Genomic DNA, 18711 nt, shown 5'->3' with positions numbered 1-18711 from the left:
CCAGGGAAGTCCCTGTGCTTTTTTTTTTCTTGTTCTCCTTGTTTTGGAGAGGAAACTTTCCTTAGATGAAGAGAAATAATATTTTTGCTCTTGAAATCAGAATTCAATGCCCTCATTCTAGAAGTGTGAAAACCTAATGCCTAAAAGGATAAAATAAATTACTTCATCCCTAGGCTAGTTAATGGAAGAGCTAAAACCAGAATTCAGCTTGTGATTCCCTGGCCAAAACTGAACTATAATTTGTTCTTTCTCCACAGAAGCAAATGTAGTCTGAGAGCTGGTAGGTACCAGTGAGGTCCGAGGTAAATTTTCCCAAGTTTTCCATGAATCTCCTTAACAATATAAGTGGATTTCAGCTTTGGTTAAAATATCAATGTGAATGGGAGAATTCATTATTCTATATCTACCTATTCTTATTTCAGAGAGCTCTGACTATTGGAGACATATTTTCCTCTGAAACGCCTTTCTTCACTTCCATACATTGTATCTATTTCTGCTCTCTTTAGTTACAAAGAACTTTTGTATTTAATAATAATATAGTTTGGTGAATAGAAGGCTGGCTTTCATAGTCTGGAGAAAGGATACTAAACTCACTGCCTCTAATTCTTTGTCCAACCTAAAGAAAATATTTGAGCCAGTTGGGAGGATGTAAGAAATTTCCAAGTGAATATTACAGGCAGATAAAACAAGTTGCATAAGCACAGAAAGGTTGAAAAATACAAGTTGCTCAGAGAATACAAATACATAGTTACAGTATGTAAAGGAAAAAACCCTGTCTTCTTCCCATGTTTCTCCTTTACTCTCACACTACTACCATACTCACAATACTTCTAAAACCAGATATGTGTGGGTTTTCCCTACACTGAGCAATTGTGTGACACCAGCTTGGTGTCCTACAATTTAACTCAATCCTGACACTGTCAACCTGGAGAGAGCACCTGGAGATAGCATCAGATCCCACAGGTTAAGGGCTCAATCCCACAAGACTGCCCCTACTTCAGATGCCAATTGCAAGTAGTTAAGTGCCCAGGTTACCTACAACTTCCAACACGGCTATAATTGGAGGTTCCCATGACCTCCCCACCTTGGATTTGATTATTGGCTAGAACAACTCACAGAACTCAGGGAAACATGTTTACCAATTTATTAAAGGATATGAAAAAGGATACAGATGAACAACCAGATGAACAGATACATAGGCAAGGTCTGGGAGTGCAGGAGCTTCTCTCCTGGTGGAGTTGGGGTGCATCATCCTTCTGGCAGGTGGATGTATTCATCAACCTGGAAGCTCTCCAGACCTCATACTCTTGGGATTTTATGGATGCTTCCTCATGTAGTTGTGATCAATTAACTCCATCTCCAGCCCCTCTCCCCTCTCTATAGAATGTGGGGAGGGGCTGAAAATTCCAAGCTTCTAATCAGGCTTCATCTTTCTGGTGACCAGCTCCCATCTAGGAGCCACCCAGAAGCCCACCAGAGTCCCCTCATTAGAACAAAAGATGCTCTTAGTGCTCTTATCACTTGGGAATTTACAGGGGTTTCAGGAGCCTGTGTCAGGTACATGAGGCAGAGACCAATATATTTATTTACTATTTCATAGTAAGGTGGGTATGAAGACATGAAAGTCAGGAAAAGTAATAATGCTAAATGCTAACAGTTTATTAAGCTATATTCTGGCTACTACTTAGTACTTTACATGTAATAACCTTCATTACAACCTTATTATTATCCTGTTTTACAGAGGGGGAAAGGGAGACATGGTAGTGTTAGGGTAACTGGCCTAATATTATACAGCTAATAAATGACGGAGATGGGCTCTGAATCCAGGCAGTTTGTCTGCCCCTCATGTCTGTCTCATAATGAGTGGCCTTTTTATTTTGAAGATTCTGGGACTTCTTAGGTAGAAAGTTGGAGACATTGGTAGGAAGATCCTCTTCTATCTATTCATCTTTGGCTTTCTCAAAGGAGTATCTGAGACAAGATAGGTGGTCCAAGTTTATGGAGCCAGAGTGGAGACCAGAGGACTGTTCCAACATTCTGATCTTCCACATATAACCTGCGGTTAGGAGGACAGACTTGCTGGTGGCTGGTGGACTAAGCTCAGATATTTCAAGCTGGGCAGAGACCTTCAGGGAGGAGATATCTTACCTTCCTATCCAAGAGGAAAGGGAACTGAAGCTGTGAAAGGGAGAATGAGTACTGTTGGCAGTCAGTACTTGATGCCAGTTCTTCTTTTCTGCAAATGCGTAGAGGAAAAAAAAGACATTTTACAATTAAACAGCCATTAGTTAAGTATTGCCAGGTTCTAAGTGGTTGTTTATAAATTCATCTGACCCTCACAGCAGCCCTAGGGGACAGGCACAATTATTATTCTTATTTTACAAATGGCGTCATTAAAGCACAAAGATATTATAACTTGCTTATTAGTGTTGTTTGTTTTCGGCAAATAAATGGAGGAGTGAGGCTGGAAAGAACTACAATAAAGTTGTCATTAAGTACAAAACAGCTGATTAAAAATCAGTACTTTTCAGCTACTGTGTAGCAGAAAGAACCCTGGATTTGAATCAGGATTTGGATTCAAGCCCCATCCCTGAGTGCTGTGTAAAGATTTGGGGCTGGTCACTCTGGGCAATTTTCTCGACTACAAAATGCAGATAATAATACCTACCTCCTAGGGTTTTTGTAAGGATCTAGCGAAATGACTGTAAAAGCGCACTGTAATCTCTAAAATGTTAGACAAACGTTAGAAACTTTCCCTCCCGGCTCTGGATTCGCAAATTTGGGATACGGACTACCAATCCCAATAGGCAAATCCTCCGCGCTCCCTTCCCGGAAACCGGCGCAGGCCCTTCTGGGACTTGTAGTTTTATACGGGATCTGGCCCACCTTTCCCGTTTAGTAAGGGCGGTGCGGTGTGAGCCCCGGAAGTACTCGTCGCCGGAGAGGCGTTCTGGTTAGGAAGGAGAGGTCACAGGTCGCGGGGGCAGCAGGCGTTCCTGCCGCTGGCCTAGTCGCTATGTAGCGGAGGGGTAGGCACCCCCCGCATCGTTCCGGAAGGTTCTTGGGTTCGACTAGGGCAGTAGCCCCAGGTCTTCTAGTACCTGGCTTCGGGTCCTTGCCGGCTGAGCGGAGCCGCCGCCGTCATGTTTGGCTGCTTGGTGGCGGGGAGGCTGGTGAGGATGGGGCCGGGTGGCCTCAGGGAGGGGGCAGGACGCCGAGGGCGAGGCCCCGGGAAGGGGAGGGTGCGTCGGTGCGCGGGACGCGGGGAAACCCCCTCACGTCTAGTTGACTGCTGAGAGTGTGAGGGTGAGCAGTGGGACGTTGGGATGTTCGCTCTCCTTCCCCCCAGCGCTTTTCAGAGTAGCAGTCACACCATTAGCTGCCATTTATCGAGTGTGCATTATCTTAGGCAATGCACGCCTTTTGTCTATTCTTAGTCATCTCAGCCATCTATGTAGCGTTTATTTGGCACTGCAAACTTAACCGTAACTCGTGAGATGGTGGTTCTCATTCTCATTTTGCAGTTGAGGAACTTAAGCGCAGTTGGCAGTATAAATACTCGCCTGAGCTCATAAAGTGAGTTCGAGGTAAATGTGGTGTTTGAATCTAGTCTGTAGCGTCCTGTTTGTCGAAGATGAAGGTACTCGGGCAAAGTATAACTGCTGGGTCCTTTTGGAAGGGCCTTAATAAAAATATGCTTAACGTAATTGGAAATGGGCTGATAGAAACGCCTGAAACTTAAAGCGTGAGCGATATCTGTGATGACCCCAGAAGGAGATGAGCAGCGAATTTCCTTATTGGTAAAAAGAGATTACCTTCCTTGATGAATTGTTAGGTAGAGTTAAGTACCTGGGATTGTTCCGGAAGAATCTGGAGGGTGAATCTTGCTTGCCTCCGTAGAAGCCACTCAGAAATCCATTTCAGACCTGATTCCTTTCGCCTAGAATTCTTTCTCTTTATTTTTTCTCCCTGCTTTATTAAATGTTGCAGCCCCTTTGTTGAATTTTTTCATCAAGTTTTGATAATGTAGTGTGTACACAGTTCTAAGGAACCACAGAGATAAATTGGAGATGGCTATCCTCAGAAGATTTATTGTCTGTCCCTTGAATGACTGGGAGGCCCCTTTTGGTGATGGTGGTAATTGATAATACTGGTGGGATAACTTTGTATTGCTTCTGCTCCGGATAGGAAGAATGAAAGGACCAGCCTGTGATTGAGTGTGGGACGAATTTCGTTAACGAATAACATTTAAAATGTGTGTGTTTTTCTAAAGAATAGAAAGACCCTGTGGAATCCGTGTTGTCAGCTAATTTGGAAGGAATTTAGTTATAGCGGTGCCTGTGTCTATTTACCTAACACCTAACCTACGTAATGGATATCCAGTAGGGGTTCCTTCATGACAAGATTTTCTTTGACGGTGTTTGACTTTTTAGTTCTGGAGTATTTGAACATGTTAATCAAAATGAAGGGCAAATAGACCTAGCGATGCCTCAACGTTTAACTACATTATTTTTTTACTAGAAAAATTCACCTAATCTAAAGTTATGGACTCAGTAAAAGATGTACCCTTTTTCCTAAGGTTGAGGATTAGAATGTCATAATACAGATTAACAGAATGTCTGGTGCCTTTGACAGAGTTGACAAATATTTAAGAAATATTTATTTTACCTAATGATTATTTCAAGACTTGTAGATACCATGATTTTATGTGCCTTTTAAGATTATGCATGCCAAAAGCTGGTAAAATTGAATTTAATACTAATATAGGCATTTTGGTTTATATTTATGTTCTTTCTTCCTTTGTTTTATTCTTTGTATTTAAACCGGAGGGTTTAATAATTTGGGGGTTACAAATATATTTCAGTGAGTAGGCAAAATGACAAATAATGAATCTGCAAATAATGAGGATTGACTGTAATAACTTCTGAATTGCTTACCCATTTTAATTGCCCGAGATTCTTTACCTTCAAACTAGAAGATAAAGCTTTGGTGGCATGGTGTTTTGAACAACCTTTCATTTTTATAACATTCTGAAGCTGTAGTGATTTATTTATGTAAGTAAAATCCTTTCAGGGCACTTCTGAAATAATTTAGTAATGTTTTTGAAATATTCCATTCATTAAGTCATTTTAAGGCTAAATGTGTATTTTTAGATTTTTCTATTAAAATAAGCACTCTTTTTGGTGTATTTGGTAATTCCATAATTAGAGTATCAGATTGACCCAATGTTATACTTGATATAATGACTATAATTGACTATATTTGGTAACAGAGCTTACAGCAATACTAAAAGGGCTATAGAAACTTATCAAACTATTGAACTAAGGCGAGTTTCTTATATTCTAGGTGCAAACAGCTGCACAGCAAGTGGCAGAGGATAAGTTTGTTTTTGACTTGCCTGATTATGAAAATATCAACCATGTTGTGGTTTTTATGCTGGGAACAGTCCCATTTCCTGAGGGAATGGGAGGATCTGTCTACTTTTCCTATCCTGATTCAAATGGAATGCCAGTATGGCAACTCCTAGGATTTGTCACAAATGGGAAACCAAGTGCCATCTTCAAAATTTCAGGTCTTAAATCTGGTAAGAATAATATATTAAAATAGTTTCATAATTAAACGTTTTTCTTAAATAGCATAACATAGAATGTGGCTTTTTTTTACTTTTCATTATATTTTTCTGATTGCTGAAGTAATATGTAACATTATTAAAAAAAAAAAAAATCAGGGACTTCCCTGGCAGTCCAGTAGTTAAGACTCCATGCTTCCACTGCAGAGGGCACAGGTTCCATCCCTGGTCAGGGAACTAAGATCCTGCATGCTGTGAGCATGGCACGGCCGGGAAAAAAAAAATCAGATGGTACTGACACATTTGAAAAATGGTAAGTGAAGAGACCTTACACTCATACTCCCCATCCATCCTCTGCCTCTGGAGAGAACCACTCACTGTGGTTTTCTTTGTATGCTATATACCTTTGTAAAGGGATTTTTTCTGAATAGTCGGTGTTTTAATAAAATGAGAGGAATCTTCTCATAATTTGTAATATGCACATCAGTGTTTAAATAAACAGATAAACCAAGTAGACTTGTATAGGAAATACAATGAGAGTCCTTTTTTTCTACGAAGATTTTTTGAGCTCTTAGATTTGATTACCCCTTCAGTGTTCTTCTGTTGGTTGTATTGACATTGCAGGTGTTAGATATTACAGGGACAGTCCTTGCTTTGATGCTTGAGGTATTTTGTTTAGAAATTGAGAATGATACTAGGTAGCATTTACTCCCATTGAATATCTGGTTCCTTTGAAAGTCTAGATAAAAACAGACATGAAGAGTTTTAGATTATAAATATTTGTTCTCCTGGAAATAGTCTGTAAAGTCCAAGGCAAAGTTATATTTAGGTAACATGTTTATATATTTAACAAACATTTTGCTATCTACTATAATGATTAAGTTCTTGCCTGAGATCACTCATATTACAAAGGAAGATAGTTCTATGGACCAATATTTAGAAGGGTGAAAAGTAATTGCGGATGTTTGTACAAAGTGCTGAGAGAGAATAGGTAAGGGACAATTAACTCTTAAGTAGGTTGGGGAAAATTTCTGGGAGGAGATGATATTGGACCTTTTGAGAAGATAAGTAGGAGTTTGTCAGGCCTGTGAGAGGCCTATTGGGCATTCTTTTCTAAGTAGAGGTAATATGGATATAATGATGAAAGTTTGAAATCGTGGTATGCTCAGAATGGCACAAGGTATGGTGTATAGGATAGGCAGGCATGGATCATGAAAAGCTGAAAAGCTTATGTATCACACTGACTCATTTGAATTTAATAGGCTAGCAATTATTAACATGCTTAGATCACAGACGTATTTGATAGTGTCATAAAAAGTATGTGTAATATAATATAACATAGTGTAAATACTAAAAAATTTGCATGTACTCTGAAGCCCATCCATGTGTCCCTCCCAATAAAGAACTGTCCCTATAGGTATAGAGGAGCCAGTGAACAATTTCAAGTAAGGGAATGATATCATCAAATTTAATTTTTATCCTGAGGACTGTGAAGAATGAACTGGAGCAGTTCTGGCCAGATGATGAACTGTTAGCTGCTGTTATTTATGTAGTTGGAATTCTACAAGAAGAAATGGGAAAGAGTAATATTTAAAGCTAAAAATTGTTGAGATTGATGATAAATACTAATCTCTAGATTTAAGAACCAGGACAGATTCTTACAGTCCTTCTCAGTGGGGGTTCCCTGAGATAATTATCCCTAATCCCTAAGGCAGTGGTTCTTAAAGCACAAGTCCCTGACCAGCAGCATCAGCATTACCTGGAAACTTGTTAGAAATGCAAATTTGTGGTAGGACCCCAGACCTACTGAATCAGAAAACTTGGATGGAGTCCAAGTATTTAAATAGGTTCCCTAGGTGTTTTTGTTGCCTTCTGAAGTTTGAGAATCATTGTCCTAGGGCATCCACCATATGTAATGAATTAATACTTCTTGTACATATAGCATGGTATTAGTTCTGAATAGTCTTCGGGAGAATTAAGAAAATAGTCATTATCAAATCACTTTTTCTCTCTTCTGTAGCTGCACCTAAAAATAAATAGAAAAAATAAGTAGAAAAAAATGTGGACAACTCAATACACTTTAGTGAAGTTAAATAGAAAGTAATAAAGACACCAGAGAGAAGACAAGTCATTAATAACTGAACAGCAATGAGTCAGTTTAGCAGATTTATCAACAGCATGAATAGAGGTCAAAAGTCAATAGATGAGTATCTTCAAAGTGCCAAGGAAAAATAAAATAACCCTCAAAGCTATCATTGTAAAGTGAAGGAGAAATAAATGTGTTTTCATGTGGAGATGTAGCGTTTACTACTAATAGACCATTACTGAAAGAACTACTGAAGGTAGTTGTACTTTAATAGGAAGGAACTGAATCCCTGAATGTAGAAGGGTATGCAAGACTCAAAGTTAGCAAAGAAATTGGTAAACATACAGACAAATTAGGACAACCTGATTACGTAAAACAATTCAACAAATAAATGCACAAGAATTAAATACTGTACTGGAAAACAGTGCATATGACAGGAGGGGTAGTGATCTGAGTAAGCTTTCTGAGGTCCTGTGGTTTAGAAAGAGTAATAAAATTGATTCTACTTTCAAGTAATCCTGTTAAAATTTTAAGGAAAACTTAAAAAAAAAGAAAGAGGGAAAAATACATGGTATGTGAAAAACAAAATGAGATGGTAGAAATAATTTCACATATATCAGTTATCAAAATAAATCTAAACAGACTAAACTTACCAGAGAAAGCATGGAGACTCCAGGATGGGATTTTTTTTTTTTTTAAAGGCAGCAAACTAATAATTATAGTGATGTTTATCAGTAACATGTCTAACACAAGGACCCCCCCAAAAAGCTATCATAGGTGTGTTTTAGAAAAATGGGACTAAGGCAAAAGCATTATCAAGGATTAAGAGGTTCATTCACTAGGAATGAAATAATTCACTAGGAAGATTTAAATATTTCTAGGAAAAAGTAAATGTCATGAATTTGTGTGTATATAAAACATAACTTCAAATATTAAAAAAAATTGACTTTACAATGATAAGTGGACAACCTTACAATCAATACTTTAATATACCTCTTGATAATTAATACATCAAGTAAATAAAATACTAGTAAAGAAGGAAAATTTGAATAAAGAATTAACAAGCTTGAGCTAATGGACACTACAGAACCCTGAAACTAATAATTAGATCATACACACTTTTTAAGTACACAGAACATTTATGAAATTTGACCACATGCCAAGTCATGAAGCAAGCTGTAGCAAATGGCAGACTATCAGTATGCAACCCACAATGCAGTGTAATTACAAATCAAAAGATAAAACATTGCCATGTTTAGAAATTCAAAAATATTTTAACTAATGGGTCATAGAAGAAATGACTGGAAATTAAACTTCCACAGAAACCAAAGCAAAATAAAACATCACATATCAAACCATTTGAATGCAGGTAAGGTAGTACTAAAGAGATTAACTCTTAGGCTTAAATGTGTGTATATGAAAAGAGATTGAAATGAGTGGGCTGAGTATTGAACATAGCAACGCAAAGAGAGTAGATGAAAAAATGGTAATGCTAAGAATAGAAATTAGTGACAGAAAGCAAAGAAATAATAGAGGGCCTTAATGAAATAAAAATCTGATTCTTTGAAAAGACTGATAAAATGATGAGCTACTGAAAAGATATATTTAGGAAAAAGAGAAGACACAATGTTATTGAAAATGTGAAAATGGAGATATAACTATAACTGTAGTAGAGACTAAGTAAAATTTATAAGAAATTTTATGCCAATACATTTGAGAACAACAAAGGAACTGATGAAATTGGCTATTTTCTAGAAAAATATACTAAAGAAAACTGACTCAAATAAATTTAAATCATGAATAGATACAATGTCAATAAAGAAATTAAAATGAGTAATTAAAAATATACCTCTCCTGATGTGAATGGACCTAGGGTCTGTCATATAGAGTGAGGTAAGCTGGAAAGAGAAAAACAAATATATATTAATGCATATATGTGGAATCTAGAAAAACAGTACAGATGAAACTATTTGTAGGGCAGGAATAGAGAAGTAGACGTAGAGAATAGACATGTGGACACAGTGGGGGAAGGGGAGAGTGGGACGAATTGGGAGATTAGGTTTGACATAAATATACTACCATGTGTAAAATAGCTAGTGGGAACCTGCTATATAGCACAGGGAGCTCAGCGTGGTGCTCTGTGACGACCTAGATGGGTGGGATTGGGGGGGTTGGGAGGGAGGTCCAAGAGGGAAGGGATATACATATACATATAGCTGATTCACTTCATTGTACAGCAGAAACAAACACAACATTGTAAAGCAGTTTTACTCCAATTAAAAAAAAAAAAAACCTCTCCCTTTCACATACATATTAGACCCAGATGGTTTACAAAGTTCCACTATACCTTTATGAAACAGATTGTTCATATCTCATATAAAGTGTCAGAGAATAGGAAAATAGGCAAAGTTACCCTAAGTTTAGATTTTGAAGCTAATATATCCTCATCAAAAAGGACAAGGACAATATGAAAGAGGAAATTTGGCCTAAGCCAGTTTTATTTATTTTGGATTTTTATATCTTTGTACGTGTACAAGTTACAAAGTGAATTTAATAAGATATCTTTATTTTTAAAAACTTCATTATAGAAAATTCAGGATGTACAAAAGCAGACCAAATGGAATATTGAACCCTTCTCTAGTCATCACGCAGCTTCAAAAATGACCAACTCATAACTGAATCACTTTGTTGTACACCTGAACACTTAAAAACAAATAATTTCTTAATATCGGATTGAACATTTAATCAGTGTTCAGATTTCCAATGGTCTCAGAAGTCTTATGTTTATATATTTTAAAGTTTTAAAATATTTTCAGTCAGCATCTGAATAGTAAAGTCCCTACATTGCAATTAATTGGTTGATAGGTCTCTCAAGTATCTTTTATAAAAATCAAAGATTTAATGTATTCTGTCTCTATTTCCAGTAAATTATCTGGATTTAGAGGTTTGATCAGATTTCATTCAAATGCATTTAAAAAATTTTTTGGCAAGTTTATTATAGGCAATGGTGTGTTCTTTGATCAGGAAGTGTATTTTATATATATGTAAACACACACATACATATATAGTTATCTCTTTGGGAAATTAGCAGCCACTTATATGCAATGCTTAGATTCACTAATTCAAAATGATAATATTCTAATTGTCATTTATTAGCTGTAAAGAGACACTTGCTATGGATAGCGTCATTATAAGGCAGGATAAGTGCTTGATTATTAATATATCATTGTTCAAAAAATGAGTTGATACCCTAACGTACTCTGGAAGTAATAAGCTTTTTTTAAAAGAATTATATCATTGATGTGTGTGTGTGTATTTATTTATATTTGATGTGTTCTAACCATTTGTGTATCATCAGGATCCATTGGACCTAATTTTAATTTTTCAGTTTCTCTTTTAGGCAGATATTGATATTTCATGACTTTTATTCTTTCTAAAGAAATCCCCCAAAGAACAGAGAAAATTAAGTTTTTTTGTGACTAACAATTTTAATAGCTTTATTGAGTTATAATTTACATACAGTAATCTGCATATATTTAAAGTACACAATTTGGTAATTTTTGGTATATGTATACATCTGTAAAACCATTACCGCAATCAAGATAATGAACATATCCATCATCCCTAAAAGTTTCCTACTGCTCCTTTGTAATCCCCTCTCCTATCTCCTTCTCCACCCCAGGAAACTACTGATCTGCTTTCTGTCACTATAAAATAGTCGGCATTTTCTAGGGTTTTCTTTCACTCAGCATGTTTACTTTTACAGTTATCCATGTTGTAGTATGGCTCACTACAATAGTAATTCATTCCTATTTATTGCTGGGTAGTTGTGTGGTATACCACCATTTGTGTATCCATTCACCTGTTGATGGACATTTGGACTGTTTCAGTTTTTGACTCATAAAAATAAAGCCGCTATGAACATTTGTGTATAAGTCTGTATGGACATATGGTTTCATTTCTCTTAGATAAATATTTGAGAGTGGAGTGGCTGGATCATAATGGTACTTCTGTGTTAAACTTTTTAAGAAACTGCTAAACTATTTTGCAACATGGTGGCTCCATTTTACATTTCAGTCTGCAGTATATGAAAGTTCCACTTCCTCCCTGTCCTTGTCAACGCATGGTCAGTTTTACGTGTTCTAATAGATGTATAGTGGTATCCCATTAGGTTTTAAATTTGCATTTCCCTAATGACTAACGATACTGAGCATTTTATTTTTTGAAATGCTTATTTGTTCTCTCTGTATCTTCCTTGGTGAAGTGTTTATTCAAATCTTCTGCCGTTTTTTAAAATTGCGTTTTCTTATTGAGTTTATTTTATTTTATTTTATATTTTTGGCTGCGCTGGGTCTTTGTTGCTGCTCGCGGGCTTTGTCTAGTTGCTGCAAGCTGGGGCTACTCTTTGTTGTGGTGCACGAGCTTCTCATTGCGGTGGCTTCTCATTGTGAAGCATGGGCTCTAGGCCTGCGGGCTCAGTAGTTGTGGCATGTGGGCCCTAGAGCATGCGGGCTTCAGTAGTTGCAGTGTGTGGGCCCAGTAGTTATGGCACACAGGCCCTAGAGCACATGGGCTTCAGTAGTTGCAGCACACGGGCTCCAGGGCACACGGGCTTTAGTAGTTGTGGCTCGCGGGTTCTAGAGCACAGGCTCGGTAGTTGTGGCGCATGGGCTCAGTTGCTCCACGGCTTGTGGGATCTTCCTGGACCAGGGATCGAACCCGTGTTTCCTGCATTGGCAGGCAGATTCTTAACCACTGTGCCACCAGGAAAGTCCGCTCTTACTGAGTTTTGAGAGTTCTCTATGTATTCTTGATACAAGTTATTTATAAGATATGTGATTTGACATGTTTTTCTAGTTTTTGGATTGTCTTTTCTCTTTATGGTGTGTTTTATAGAGCATATGTTTTTGTGTGTTTTTTTGTGTTTTTTTTTGCAGACATCTTGTTTATTGATTTGTTCCCTTGCATCTTTTTAAAACTTATTTTATTGAAATATAGTTGATTTACTTAGAGCATGTTTTTAATTTCAGTGAAGTTCAGTTTTTCAGTTTGTTCTTCTCTGGATTGTGCTTTTAGTGTTGCATCTAAGAAATCTTTGCCTAACCCAAGGTTACAAAAGTGTTCTCCTAGATGTTTTTAGTTTTAGATTTTACATTTGTATCTGGGATCCAATTTGAATGAATTTTCGTATTTAGTGCAAGGTATGGATTGAAGTTTGATTTTTTTTTTTTTGCAAGTGGATATCAAACTGTTCCAACACCATTTGTTGAAAAGAGAAAGTAATGACATATTTTTCTGCCTTTATCATCAAATATATTCACTTGATACTCACTTGGGAGCTCTCAAAGTACTCCATTTTAAAGTAAAACATAAAGTACATAAATGAATATTTATATAGATGTTTATATAAATATATATTGATCTAAAAAGGAAAGAGAAATGGAAATAGATACTGTTATACAGTTTTTTAATCAATTACTAGTTGGAAAGCATGCTAGAAAATTAAATGGATACTGATAGATATTAATAGTAATAAGCGATACAGGAGGAGGAGCAACTAACTTGGGACAAGAGAGAGAGATTTTTGGTTTGGGTGTGAGGAACCTTTGGAACATGATAGCAATGCCTTAAACATAAAGTGGTGGGTTTTGTTTGTATAGCAATAGGCTAGTAGCCAGCCAACTATTAACCTTTGCATAGTTGGAAAGTGCAGGACATAGTTGGAAATTGTCAACATTTTGAGTTGGGAAAGGGGTGCAACATCTCTTTTTCATTTATGATCATCTATATTCCGTGAAGGAGACGCCTTGGAAATAGTGAAAAGTGCTTTCTTCTGTCATTTTTGCACTGCCTTTGGCTGTCTTTTCCCTTTTCTCTTGTGACACCCAAAAGGTTGGGAGTAGTGGGCATAACATTCTGAGATCATAAAAACCCAGACATTTCCTTATTGTGTTATCTCATCCAATCTGGAGAAAATTCAGCAATCAAAAATGAGTTAATACAGTTGCTCTAACCAAAACTTTAACATATTTTCTGTGGAGTTAGCTAAAACAGTCCAAAATCCAGTCCCAGAGTAATAATCCATTATGGGAAAATGGATTTATTTCCATTATGATAAAAGTAATTCTTTTATTCTCCTGCCTTTTAAAAAATAAATTATTTCTTATCATTTCCATTGTAACATGGCTTTTGATAGCTTTATCTATGAAAACAAAATGAAATTTCAAGGCAGTATTTTTAATGAGTAAAGCACAATGCTTTATTAAAGGAAAAACAGCTTAAAATATTTAGAGACTTATTGATTATCAACATTAAACAAATGATAAAATGCTGTTAAAATGTTTTGGGTGGTTCTTTCTTAGTGTGTTTGGAAAATGTGCTTTTCGGATGTTTAAAGTATTAGAATTCTTAATTTATACAGAAAAGATTAGACTTTATTCATATTAGGGAATTCTGTATTATTGAAATATAAGAATAGGTGGACTTGTAATGGATTTATATTTTTGAACCTTTGAGATGCCCTTTATAAATTTTATTACATTGAGCAAACCTAGCTAACTACCACATCAGGTTGGAAGAGAGACTTGCTGAAGTAACTTTAGGCAGTTGTGATTGAACTGAGAATTTATTAAGTAAGAAATCTAGAAGAATTTTATGGGAGTAGGGAGGGTAGAAGGTTAGTTGAAGTGAAGCAGATTTCATGTTAAACTTTGGCAGTGTTTGGTTCTCTGCTGGTTGATGAACAGATTTCTTAATTTTGCACAGAAAGGTTTTGGTCAGAGAAGGTCAGGACTGCTCTGTTGAGAGAATTGCAGTTGGTAGGACATCTTAAAACAAGTTACTGTGAGTTTTATCTTGTTTGAGAGAAGATTCTTTGTAGCTCTTGGGTTCTGAAAAAGAGTTATACGATGAATATACTTTTCGGCTGATGATGGAACAATCCGGGGTGATGGTTGAGAATTAGGATAGGACTAAACTTGAAAATATAGATGGGAGAGTTTGATGTTAAGAAACGAAGAAACTTCCCTTCTTCCTTCCTCCCTCCATGGGATCTAGAAATCCTAAAAAAAAAGTAGATAAATAAAAGGCACAAGCTTAGATACAGTTTGGTGGTTAGAGACTTAGGGAAGTTTAAGTGAGTCTCTTGCTAGTTTTATCTTTAGATGCTGTGCTTGGTGTTTAGTGCGGAAGAGACATTTAATCAAAAACTTAGTAAAAATCATGAAATACTGGGAGTATTATATAAAGAGATTCTTTGCTTTACAGAAATTGTATGCAAACTCAAATTAGCACATAAAAGGGAATGTTAACAAAATTAAAATTTGTATGGAACTTATATTTTAAAAAGTGGGTATCTATATGTCTTTTGCTATATCGTGATTTTTAAGTTGTCTGTTTACATTGTGAATGCTTGGGAAATATACTAGAAATTACTGTAGACATTTCCATTAAACAAGTTACAGAAGAAAAGAGTACTTGCTGATATAAAGACTTTGTTGTATATCAACTTCATTCTTAGCACATACATTTCAAATTGATGACTGCTTCAATTTAGGGTCCCCATATCTGTGTGTGAATATTAAGATCACTCCAAGACAGTATTCAAAGGAAGCAGGTTACTGAGCTGAGGTAATTGAAAGTGGCTCTATAGAAGATTAGACTGGAGCATGAACCTGAAGTATGAATAGGTTTGGATGGGATGGAAGTGGGAGGATGGGAATTGCATTTGGAAATCATCAGTCATGAAAGTAGTAGTATACACTGCACCTTCAAGTGACTGTGAGAAGGAGACTTTTAAAGGTAGCTTGATAGACTTCTATTTGGGACGGGTGGGGCGAGGGGCAAGGTTTAAAGGTAAAGTGGAGCTGTTGTGTGCTGGTTATGCTATGGGGGGTTTACATTTTTTTCTGGTAGACAAGTGTTTGAGCAAAAGAATGATATTTTAAAAAATGATGTTTTAGTAAAATCATTGTCTAGGATGGGTTGGAGAATCTTGTTGAGATTAGAGCCAGAGCAGCCAATTAGAAAGATTTTATAATGTTTGAAGGATGAAGGAAAGGGTAACATTGAATATCTGCTCATACAATGCATTGTACTAGGCTTTCATGTGTATTATCTATTTAATCTTTATTATTAGCTTCTGGTTTTCAAGACACTGGATGTCAGAGAAATTAAATATTTTGCTAGCATTTGGTGTTGTCATACAATTGATTTTTGTATATTGACTTTGTATCCTGGAGGATGAAGGAAAGGGTAACACACTGAATATCTTGCTAAACTCCCTTATTAATAGTTCTAGTTGCATCCTAAAATTTTCTATATAGATGATTATAACATCTATGAAAAAGACTTTCATAGATTGGAAAGACTTTCTTTCCAATTTTTTGCCAAATTTTATGCCTTTTATTTCTTCTTATTGCCTTATTGCATTGCCCAGACCTTTGAGCATCATGTTGAATAGAAGTAGTAAGGGTGCAGTGAGGCAAGAAAAAGAAAAGAAACATAACAGTTGTTCTCTCTTCCTCTGTTTTATGAGTGTCTAAGATTGAAAATGAATTGCCCCTTTCATCAATATGAAATACACTTTATTATGGTAATGCTTCTGTCTTAAAGTCTACTTTGTCTAAAATTTATATAGCTTTTCCAGCGTTCTTTCTCTCCAGTGTTCACATGCTATATTTTTCCCATATTTTTCCTTTGAGATAAATCTATGTATCTCTTGTAAACAGTGTATAGTTAGGTGCTGCCCTTTTTTTTGACCGCTGTCTCTGCCTTTTAAATGAGGTGGTTAGACCATTAATATTTAATGTTACTGATATGGTTAGGTTTAAGTTTTTATCTTGGGTTTTTTTTTTCTGCCTTCTTTTGGATCGACTATTTTTTAAATCCATATTTCTTCTATTGGGTTTTTACTTTTACCTTTGCATTTTTTTTAGTGGTTCCTCTATGGATTATTATATGAATCGTTAACCTTGTACACTGTACCATGAATTAATATGAACAAAATAAACATCTGTATTTGACAACTATGAACCTGGATTTGGTCATTTTTATAGCATGTCATCTCCACTTTTCCTTGCTATGTCAGCCCACTTAGTGAACTTCTGAATATGACAAGGAAAACTTTAGGGCAAAAATCACATTTTGGTAATTTATTTTGAATTAAAAATATTTATCTCCATTCTCATCATCTTCATACTGAAGTTAAACATTGCATCTCTTAGTAGCGTGTGAGAGAATCAGATATGTATTATAGGAAGCCAAAAGATCTGTTATAAATACTCTACATTTTTTCCCCAAAGTTCAGAATTTTCACATCCTTCAGAGTTGAATAGCAGAGGCAAAAGGATTATTTGCTCACCTTTGCTTTGACTTAATCTCATCCAGAGAAACATTTCATGGTTTGTACTGGGAATTTTCTCAGTGGACTGCATCTTTAATTTTCTTAATGAAGTCTTTTGGGAGATAGGCTGCTTTTTTGATGTATGTCCATTTTTGATGTATGTCCATCTCATTAACACAAAAGATATCTGTAATTAGAATTAGAAACTCATTTTCCACATAATTTTAGTATTTCTTTCTAGTTCTATGATATTAAGTATTATCAGGTCTCACAGTACTTTCTGAATTTTTTTCACTGTAATTTTGGAAAGTTTTTCTTAAAATGTCTTACCTGAGTTCTGAAGTTGATATCTGAAGATATCTGAAGCTGATAGTTCTGAAGTTGATATCTAGCCTTAGTAGCATTATTAAACTGTAAGATGCACAAAAAAACTCAGCATTCATATAGTAGGTCAGCTGAGTGCTGGTGTTCACTTATAACAACTTAAACATGTGTTAAAACCTGTTATATATGAATAATGAGATGCCAGGTAATGTTAACATGAGCACAGTATCTTTTAAATTAAGGTTTAAATTTTTAATTCTGAACTTGGAAGGTGGAAGCAGTTTCTTTTACCAAAAACATGTAACTGGAAGAATTTATATTATTCATATTTATACATGTTTATGTGCATATGTCCGTCAAAGGTAATTATTTGTAGAGTTCATATCCTATTTGAAGAGTTTGTTTAAGCCACATCCACATATTCTTTCATACACATACTTAAGTTCAACTTAAAACCTTCCTTTTCTCTATAGGTTAACTATTTTAAAGTGTTTCAAGATACAATGAGGAACTGGCTCAATGCCTCAGTCAGGGAGAATTCCAGTATGTCACTACAGTGGAGAATTATGTGGAGAATGGGAAACGGAAGAGGCCAAGATTGGAAGAGCAGGTGGGGGAGTAGGACATTAGGTCAGATATAATAAAAACACTTATGTGGAACTTAAATACTTTTTATTGTGTCTTTAGCACTTTAATATGTCATTGTACTTAATAGAAGAATAAGAAATAGTTGATTAAATTACCTGTGGTATAAAGAGGGATTATATATTTATATGAATAAAATAGAGTAATGAATGCGGTAGAGCTTTGTAGAATACTCTTGTTACAAGAAAAGGATGATCTTTTGTGTTTTATCATACCCCCTTACTCCTGAACTATGCACCTTATGGTGGGGTTTTACCTTATTTATGTGTTTTGTTTTTTGTTTTTTTGGCCAGGGCCCTACTGTGAGGTAGTGTTAGTTTGGAATGATACCCCCTTACTCCTAAATACATCAGCATACATTTCCTAGAACAAGGATATTCTTTTATAATCACAGTATAATGATCAAATTCAACAAATTTAACATTAATACAATACCTTGTCTGATATACATTCTGCATTAAAGTTTTGCCAGTTTTCCCAATAATGCCTTTTATAGCAGTTTCCTGCTCCCTCCATCTAGGGTTCAGTCAGTACTGTACATTGCATTTAATTGTCACACTTCTTTAGTCTTTAATCAGACACATTGCTCAGCCTTTCTTTGTCTTTCATGGCAGTGACATTAAAAATATCTATGAAAAGAAGGCTTAGCACCAAAAAGGAATTTTTAAGAAATGTTAAAATTAGAGTTTGTTATAAATCATCACTTAACTTTCTTCTTTATAGTTCTGCTCTTTTCTTTTTGGG

General features: G+C 35.8%; 1 protein-coding gene across 2 annotated transcripts in view; it reads left to right on the top strand.

Moving 5' to 3' along the window:
• Nucleotides 1–2943: 2943 nt before the first annotated feature.
• HIKESHI (heat shock protein nuclear import factor hikeshi) overlaps nucleotides 2944–18711 on the top strand; it is a 31835-nt gene continuing 16067 nt past the window's right edge. The window contains exons 1-2 of one of the 2 annotated variants that reach the window (XM_082628858.1): nucleotides 2944–3173; nucleotides 5347–5584. In XM_082628858.1, coding sequence (XP_082484984.1) covers nucleotides 3144–3173; nucleotides 5347–5584 — 268 coding nt within the window. In that variant the 5' untranslated portion in view covers nucleotides 2944–3143. The remainder of the gene's footprint in view (nucleotides 3174–5346; nucleotides 5585–18711) is intronic. The other variant, XM_082628859.1, reaches the window with a different exon arrangement.

Source organism: Mesoplodon mirus (assembly GCF_964341445.2).
Source record: "Mesoplodon mirus genome assembly, chromosome: 7".
Lineage (NCBI taxonomy): Eukaryota > Metazoa > Chordata > Mammalia > Artiodactyla > Ziphiidae > Mesoplodon > Mesoplodon mirus.
This window is presented reverse-complemented; position numbering and strand designations above follow the sequence as displayed.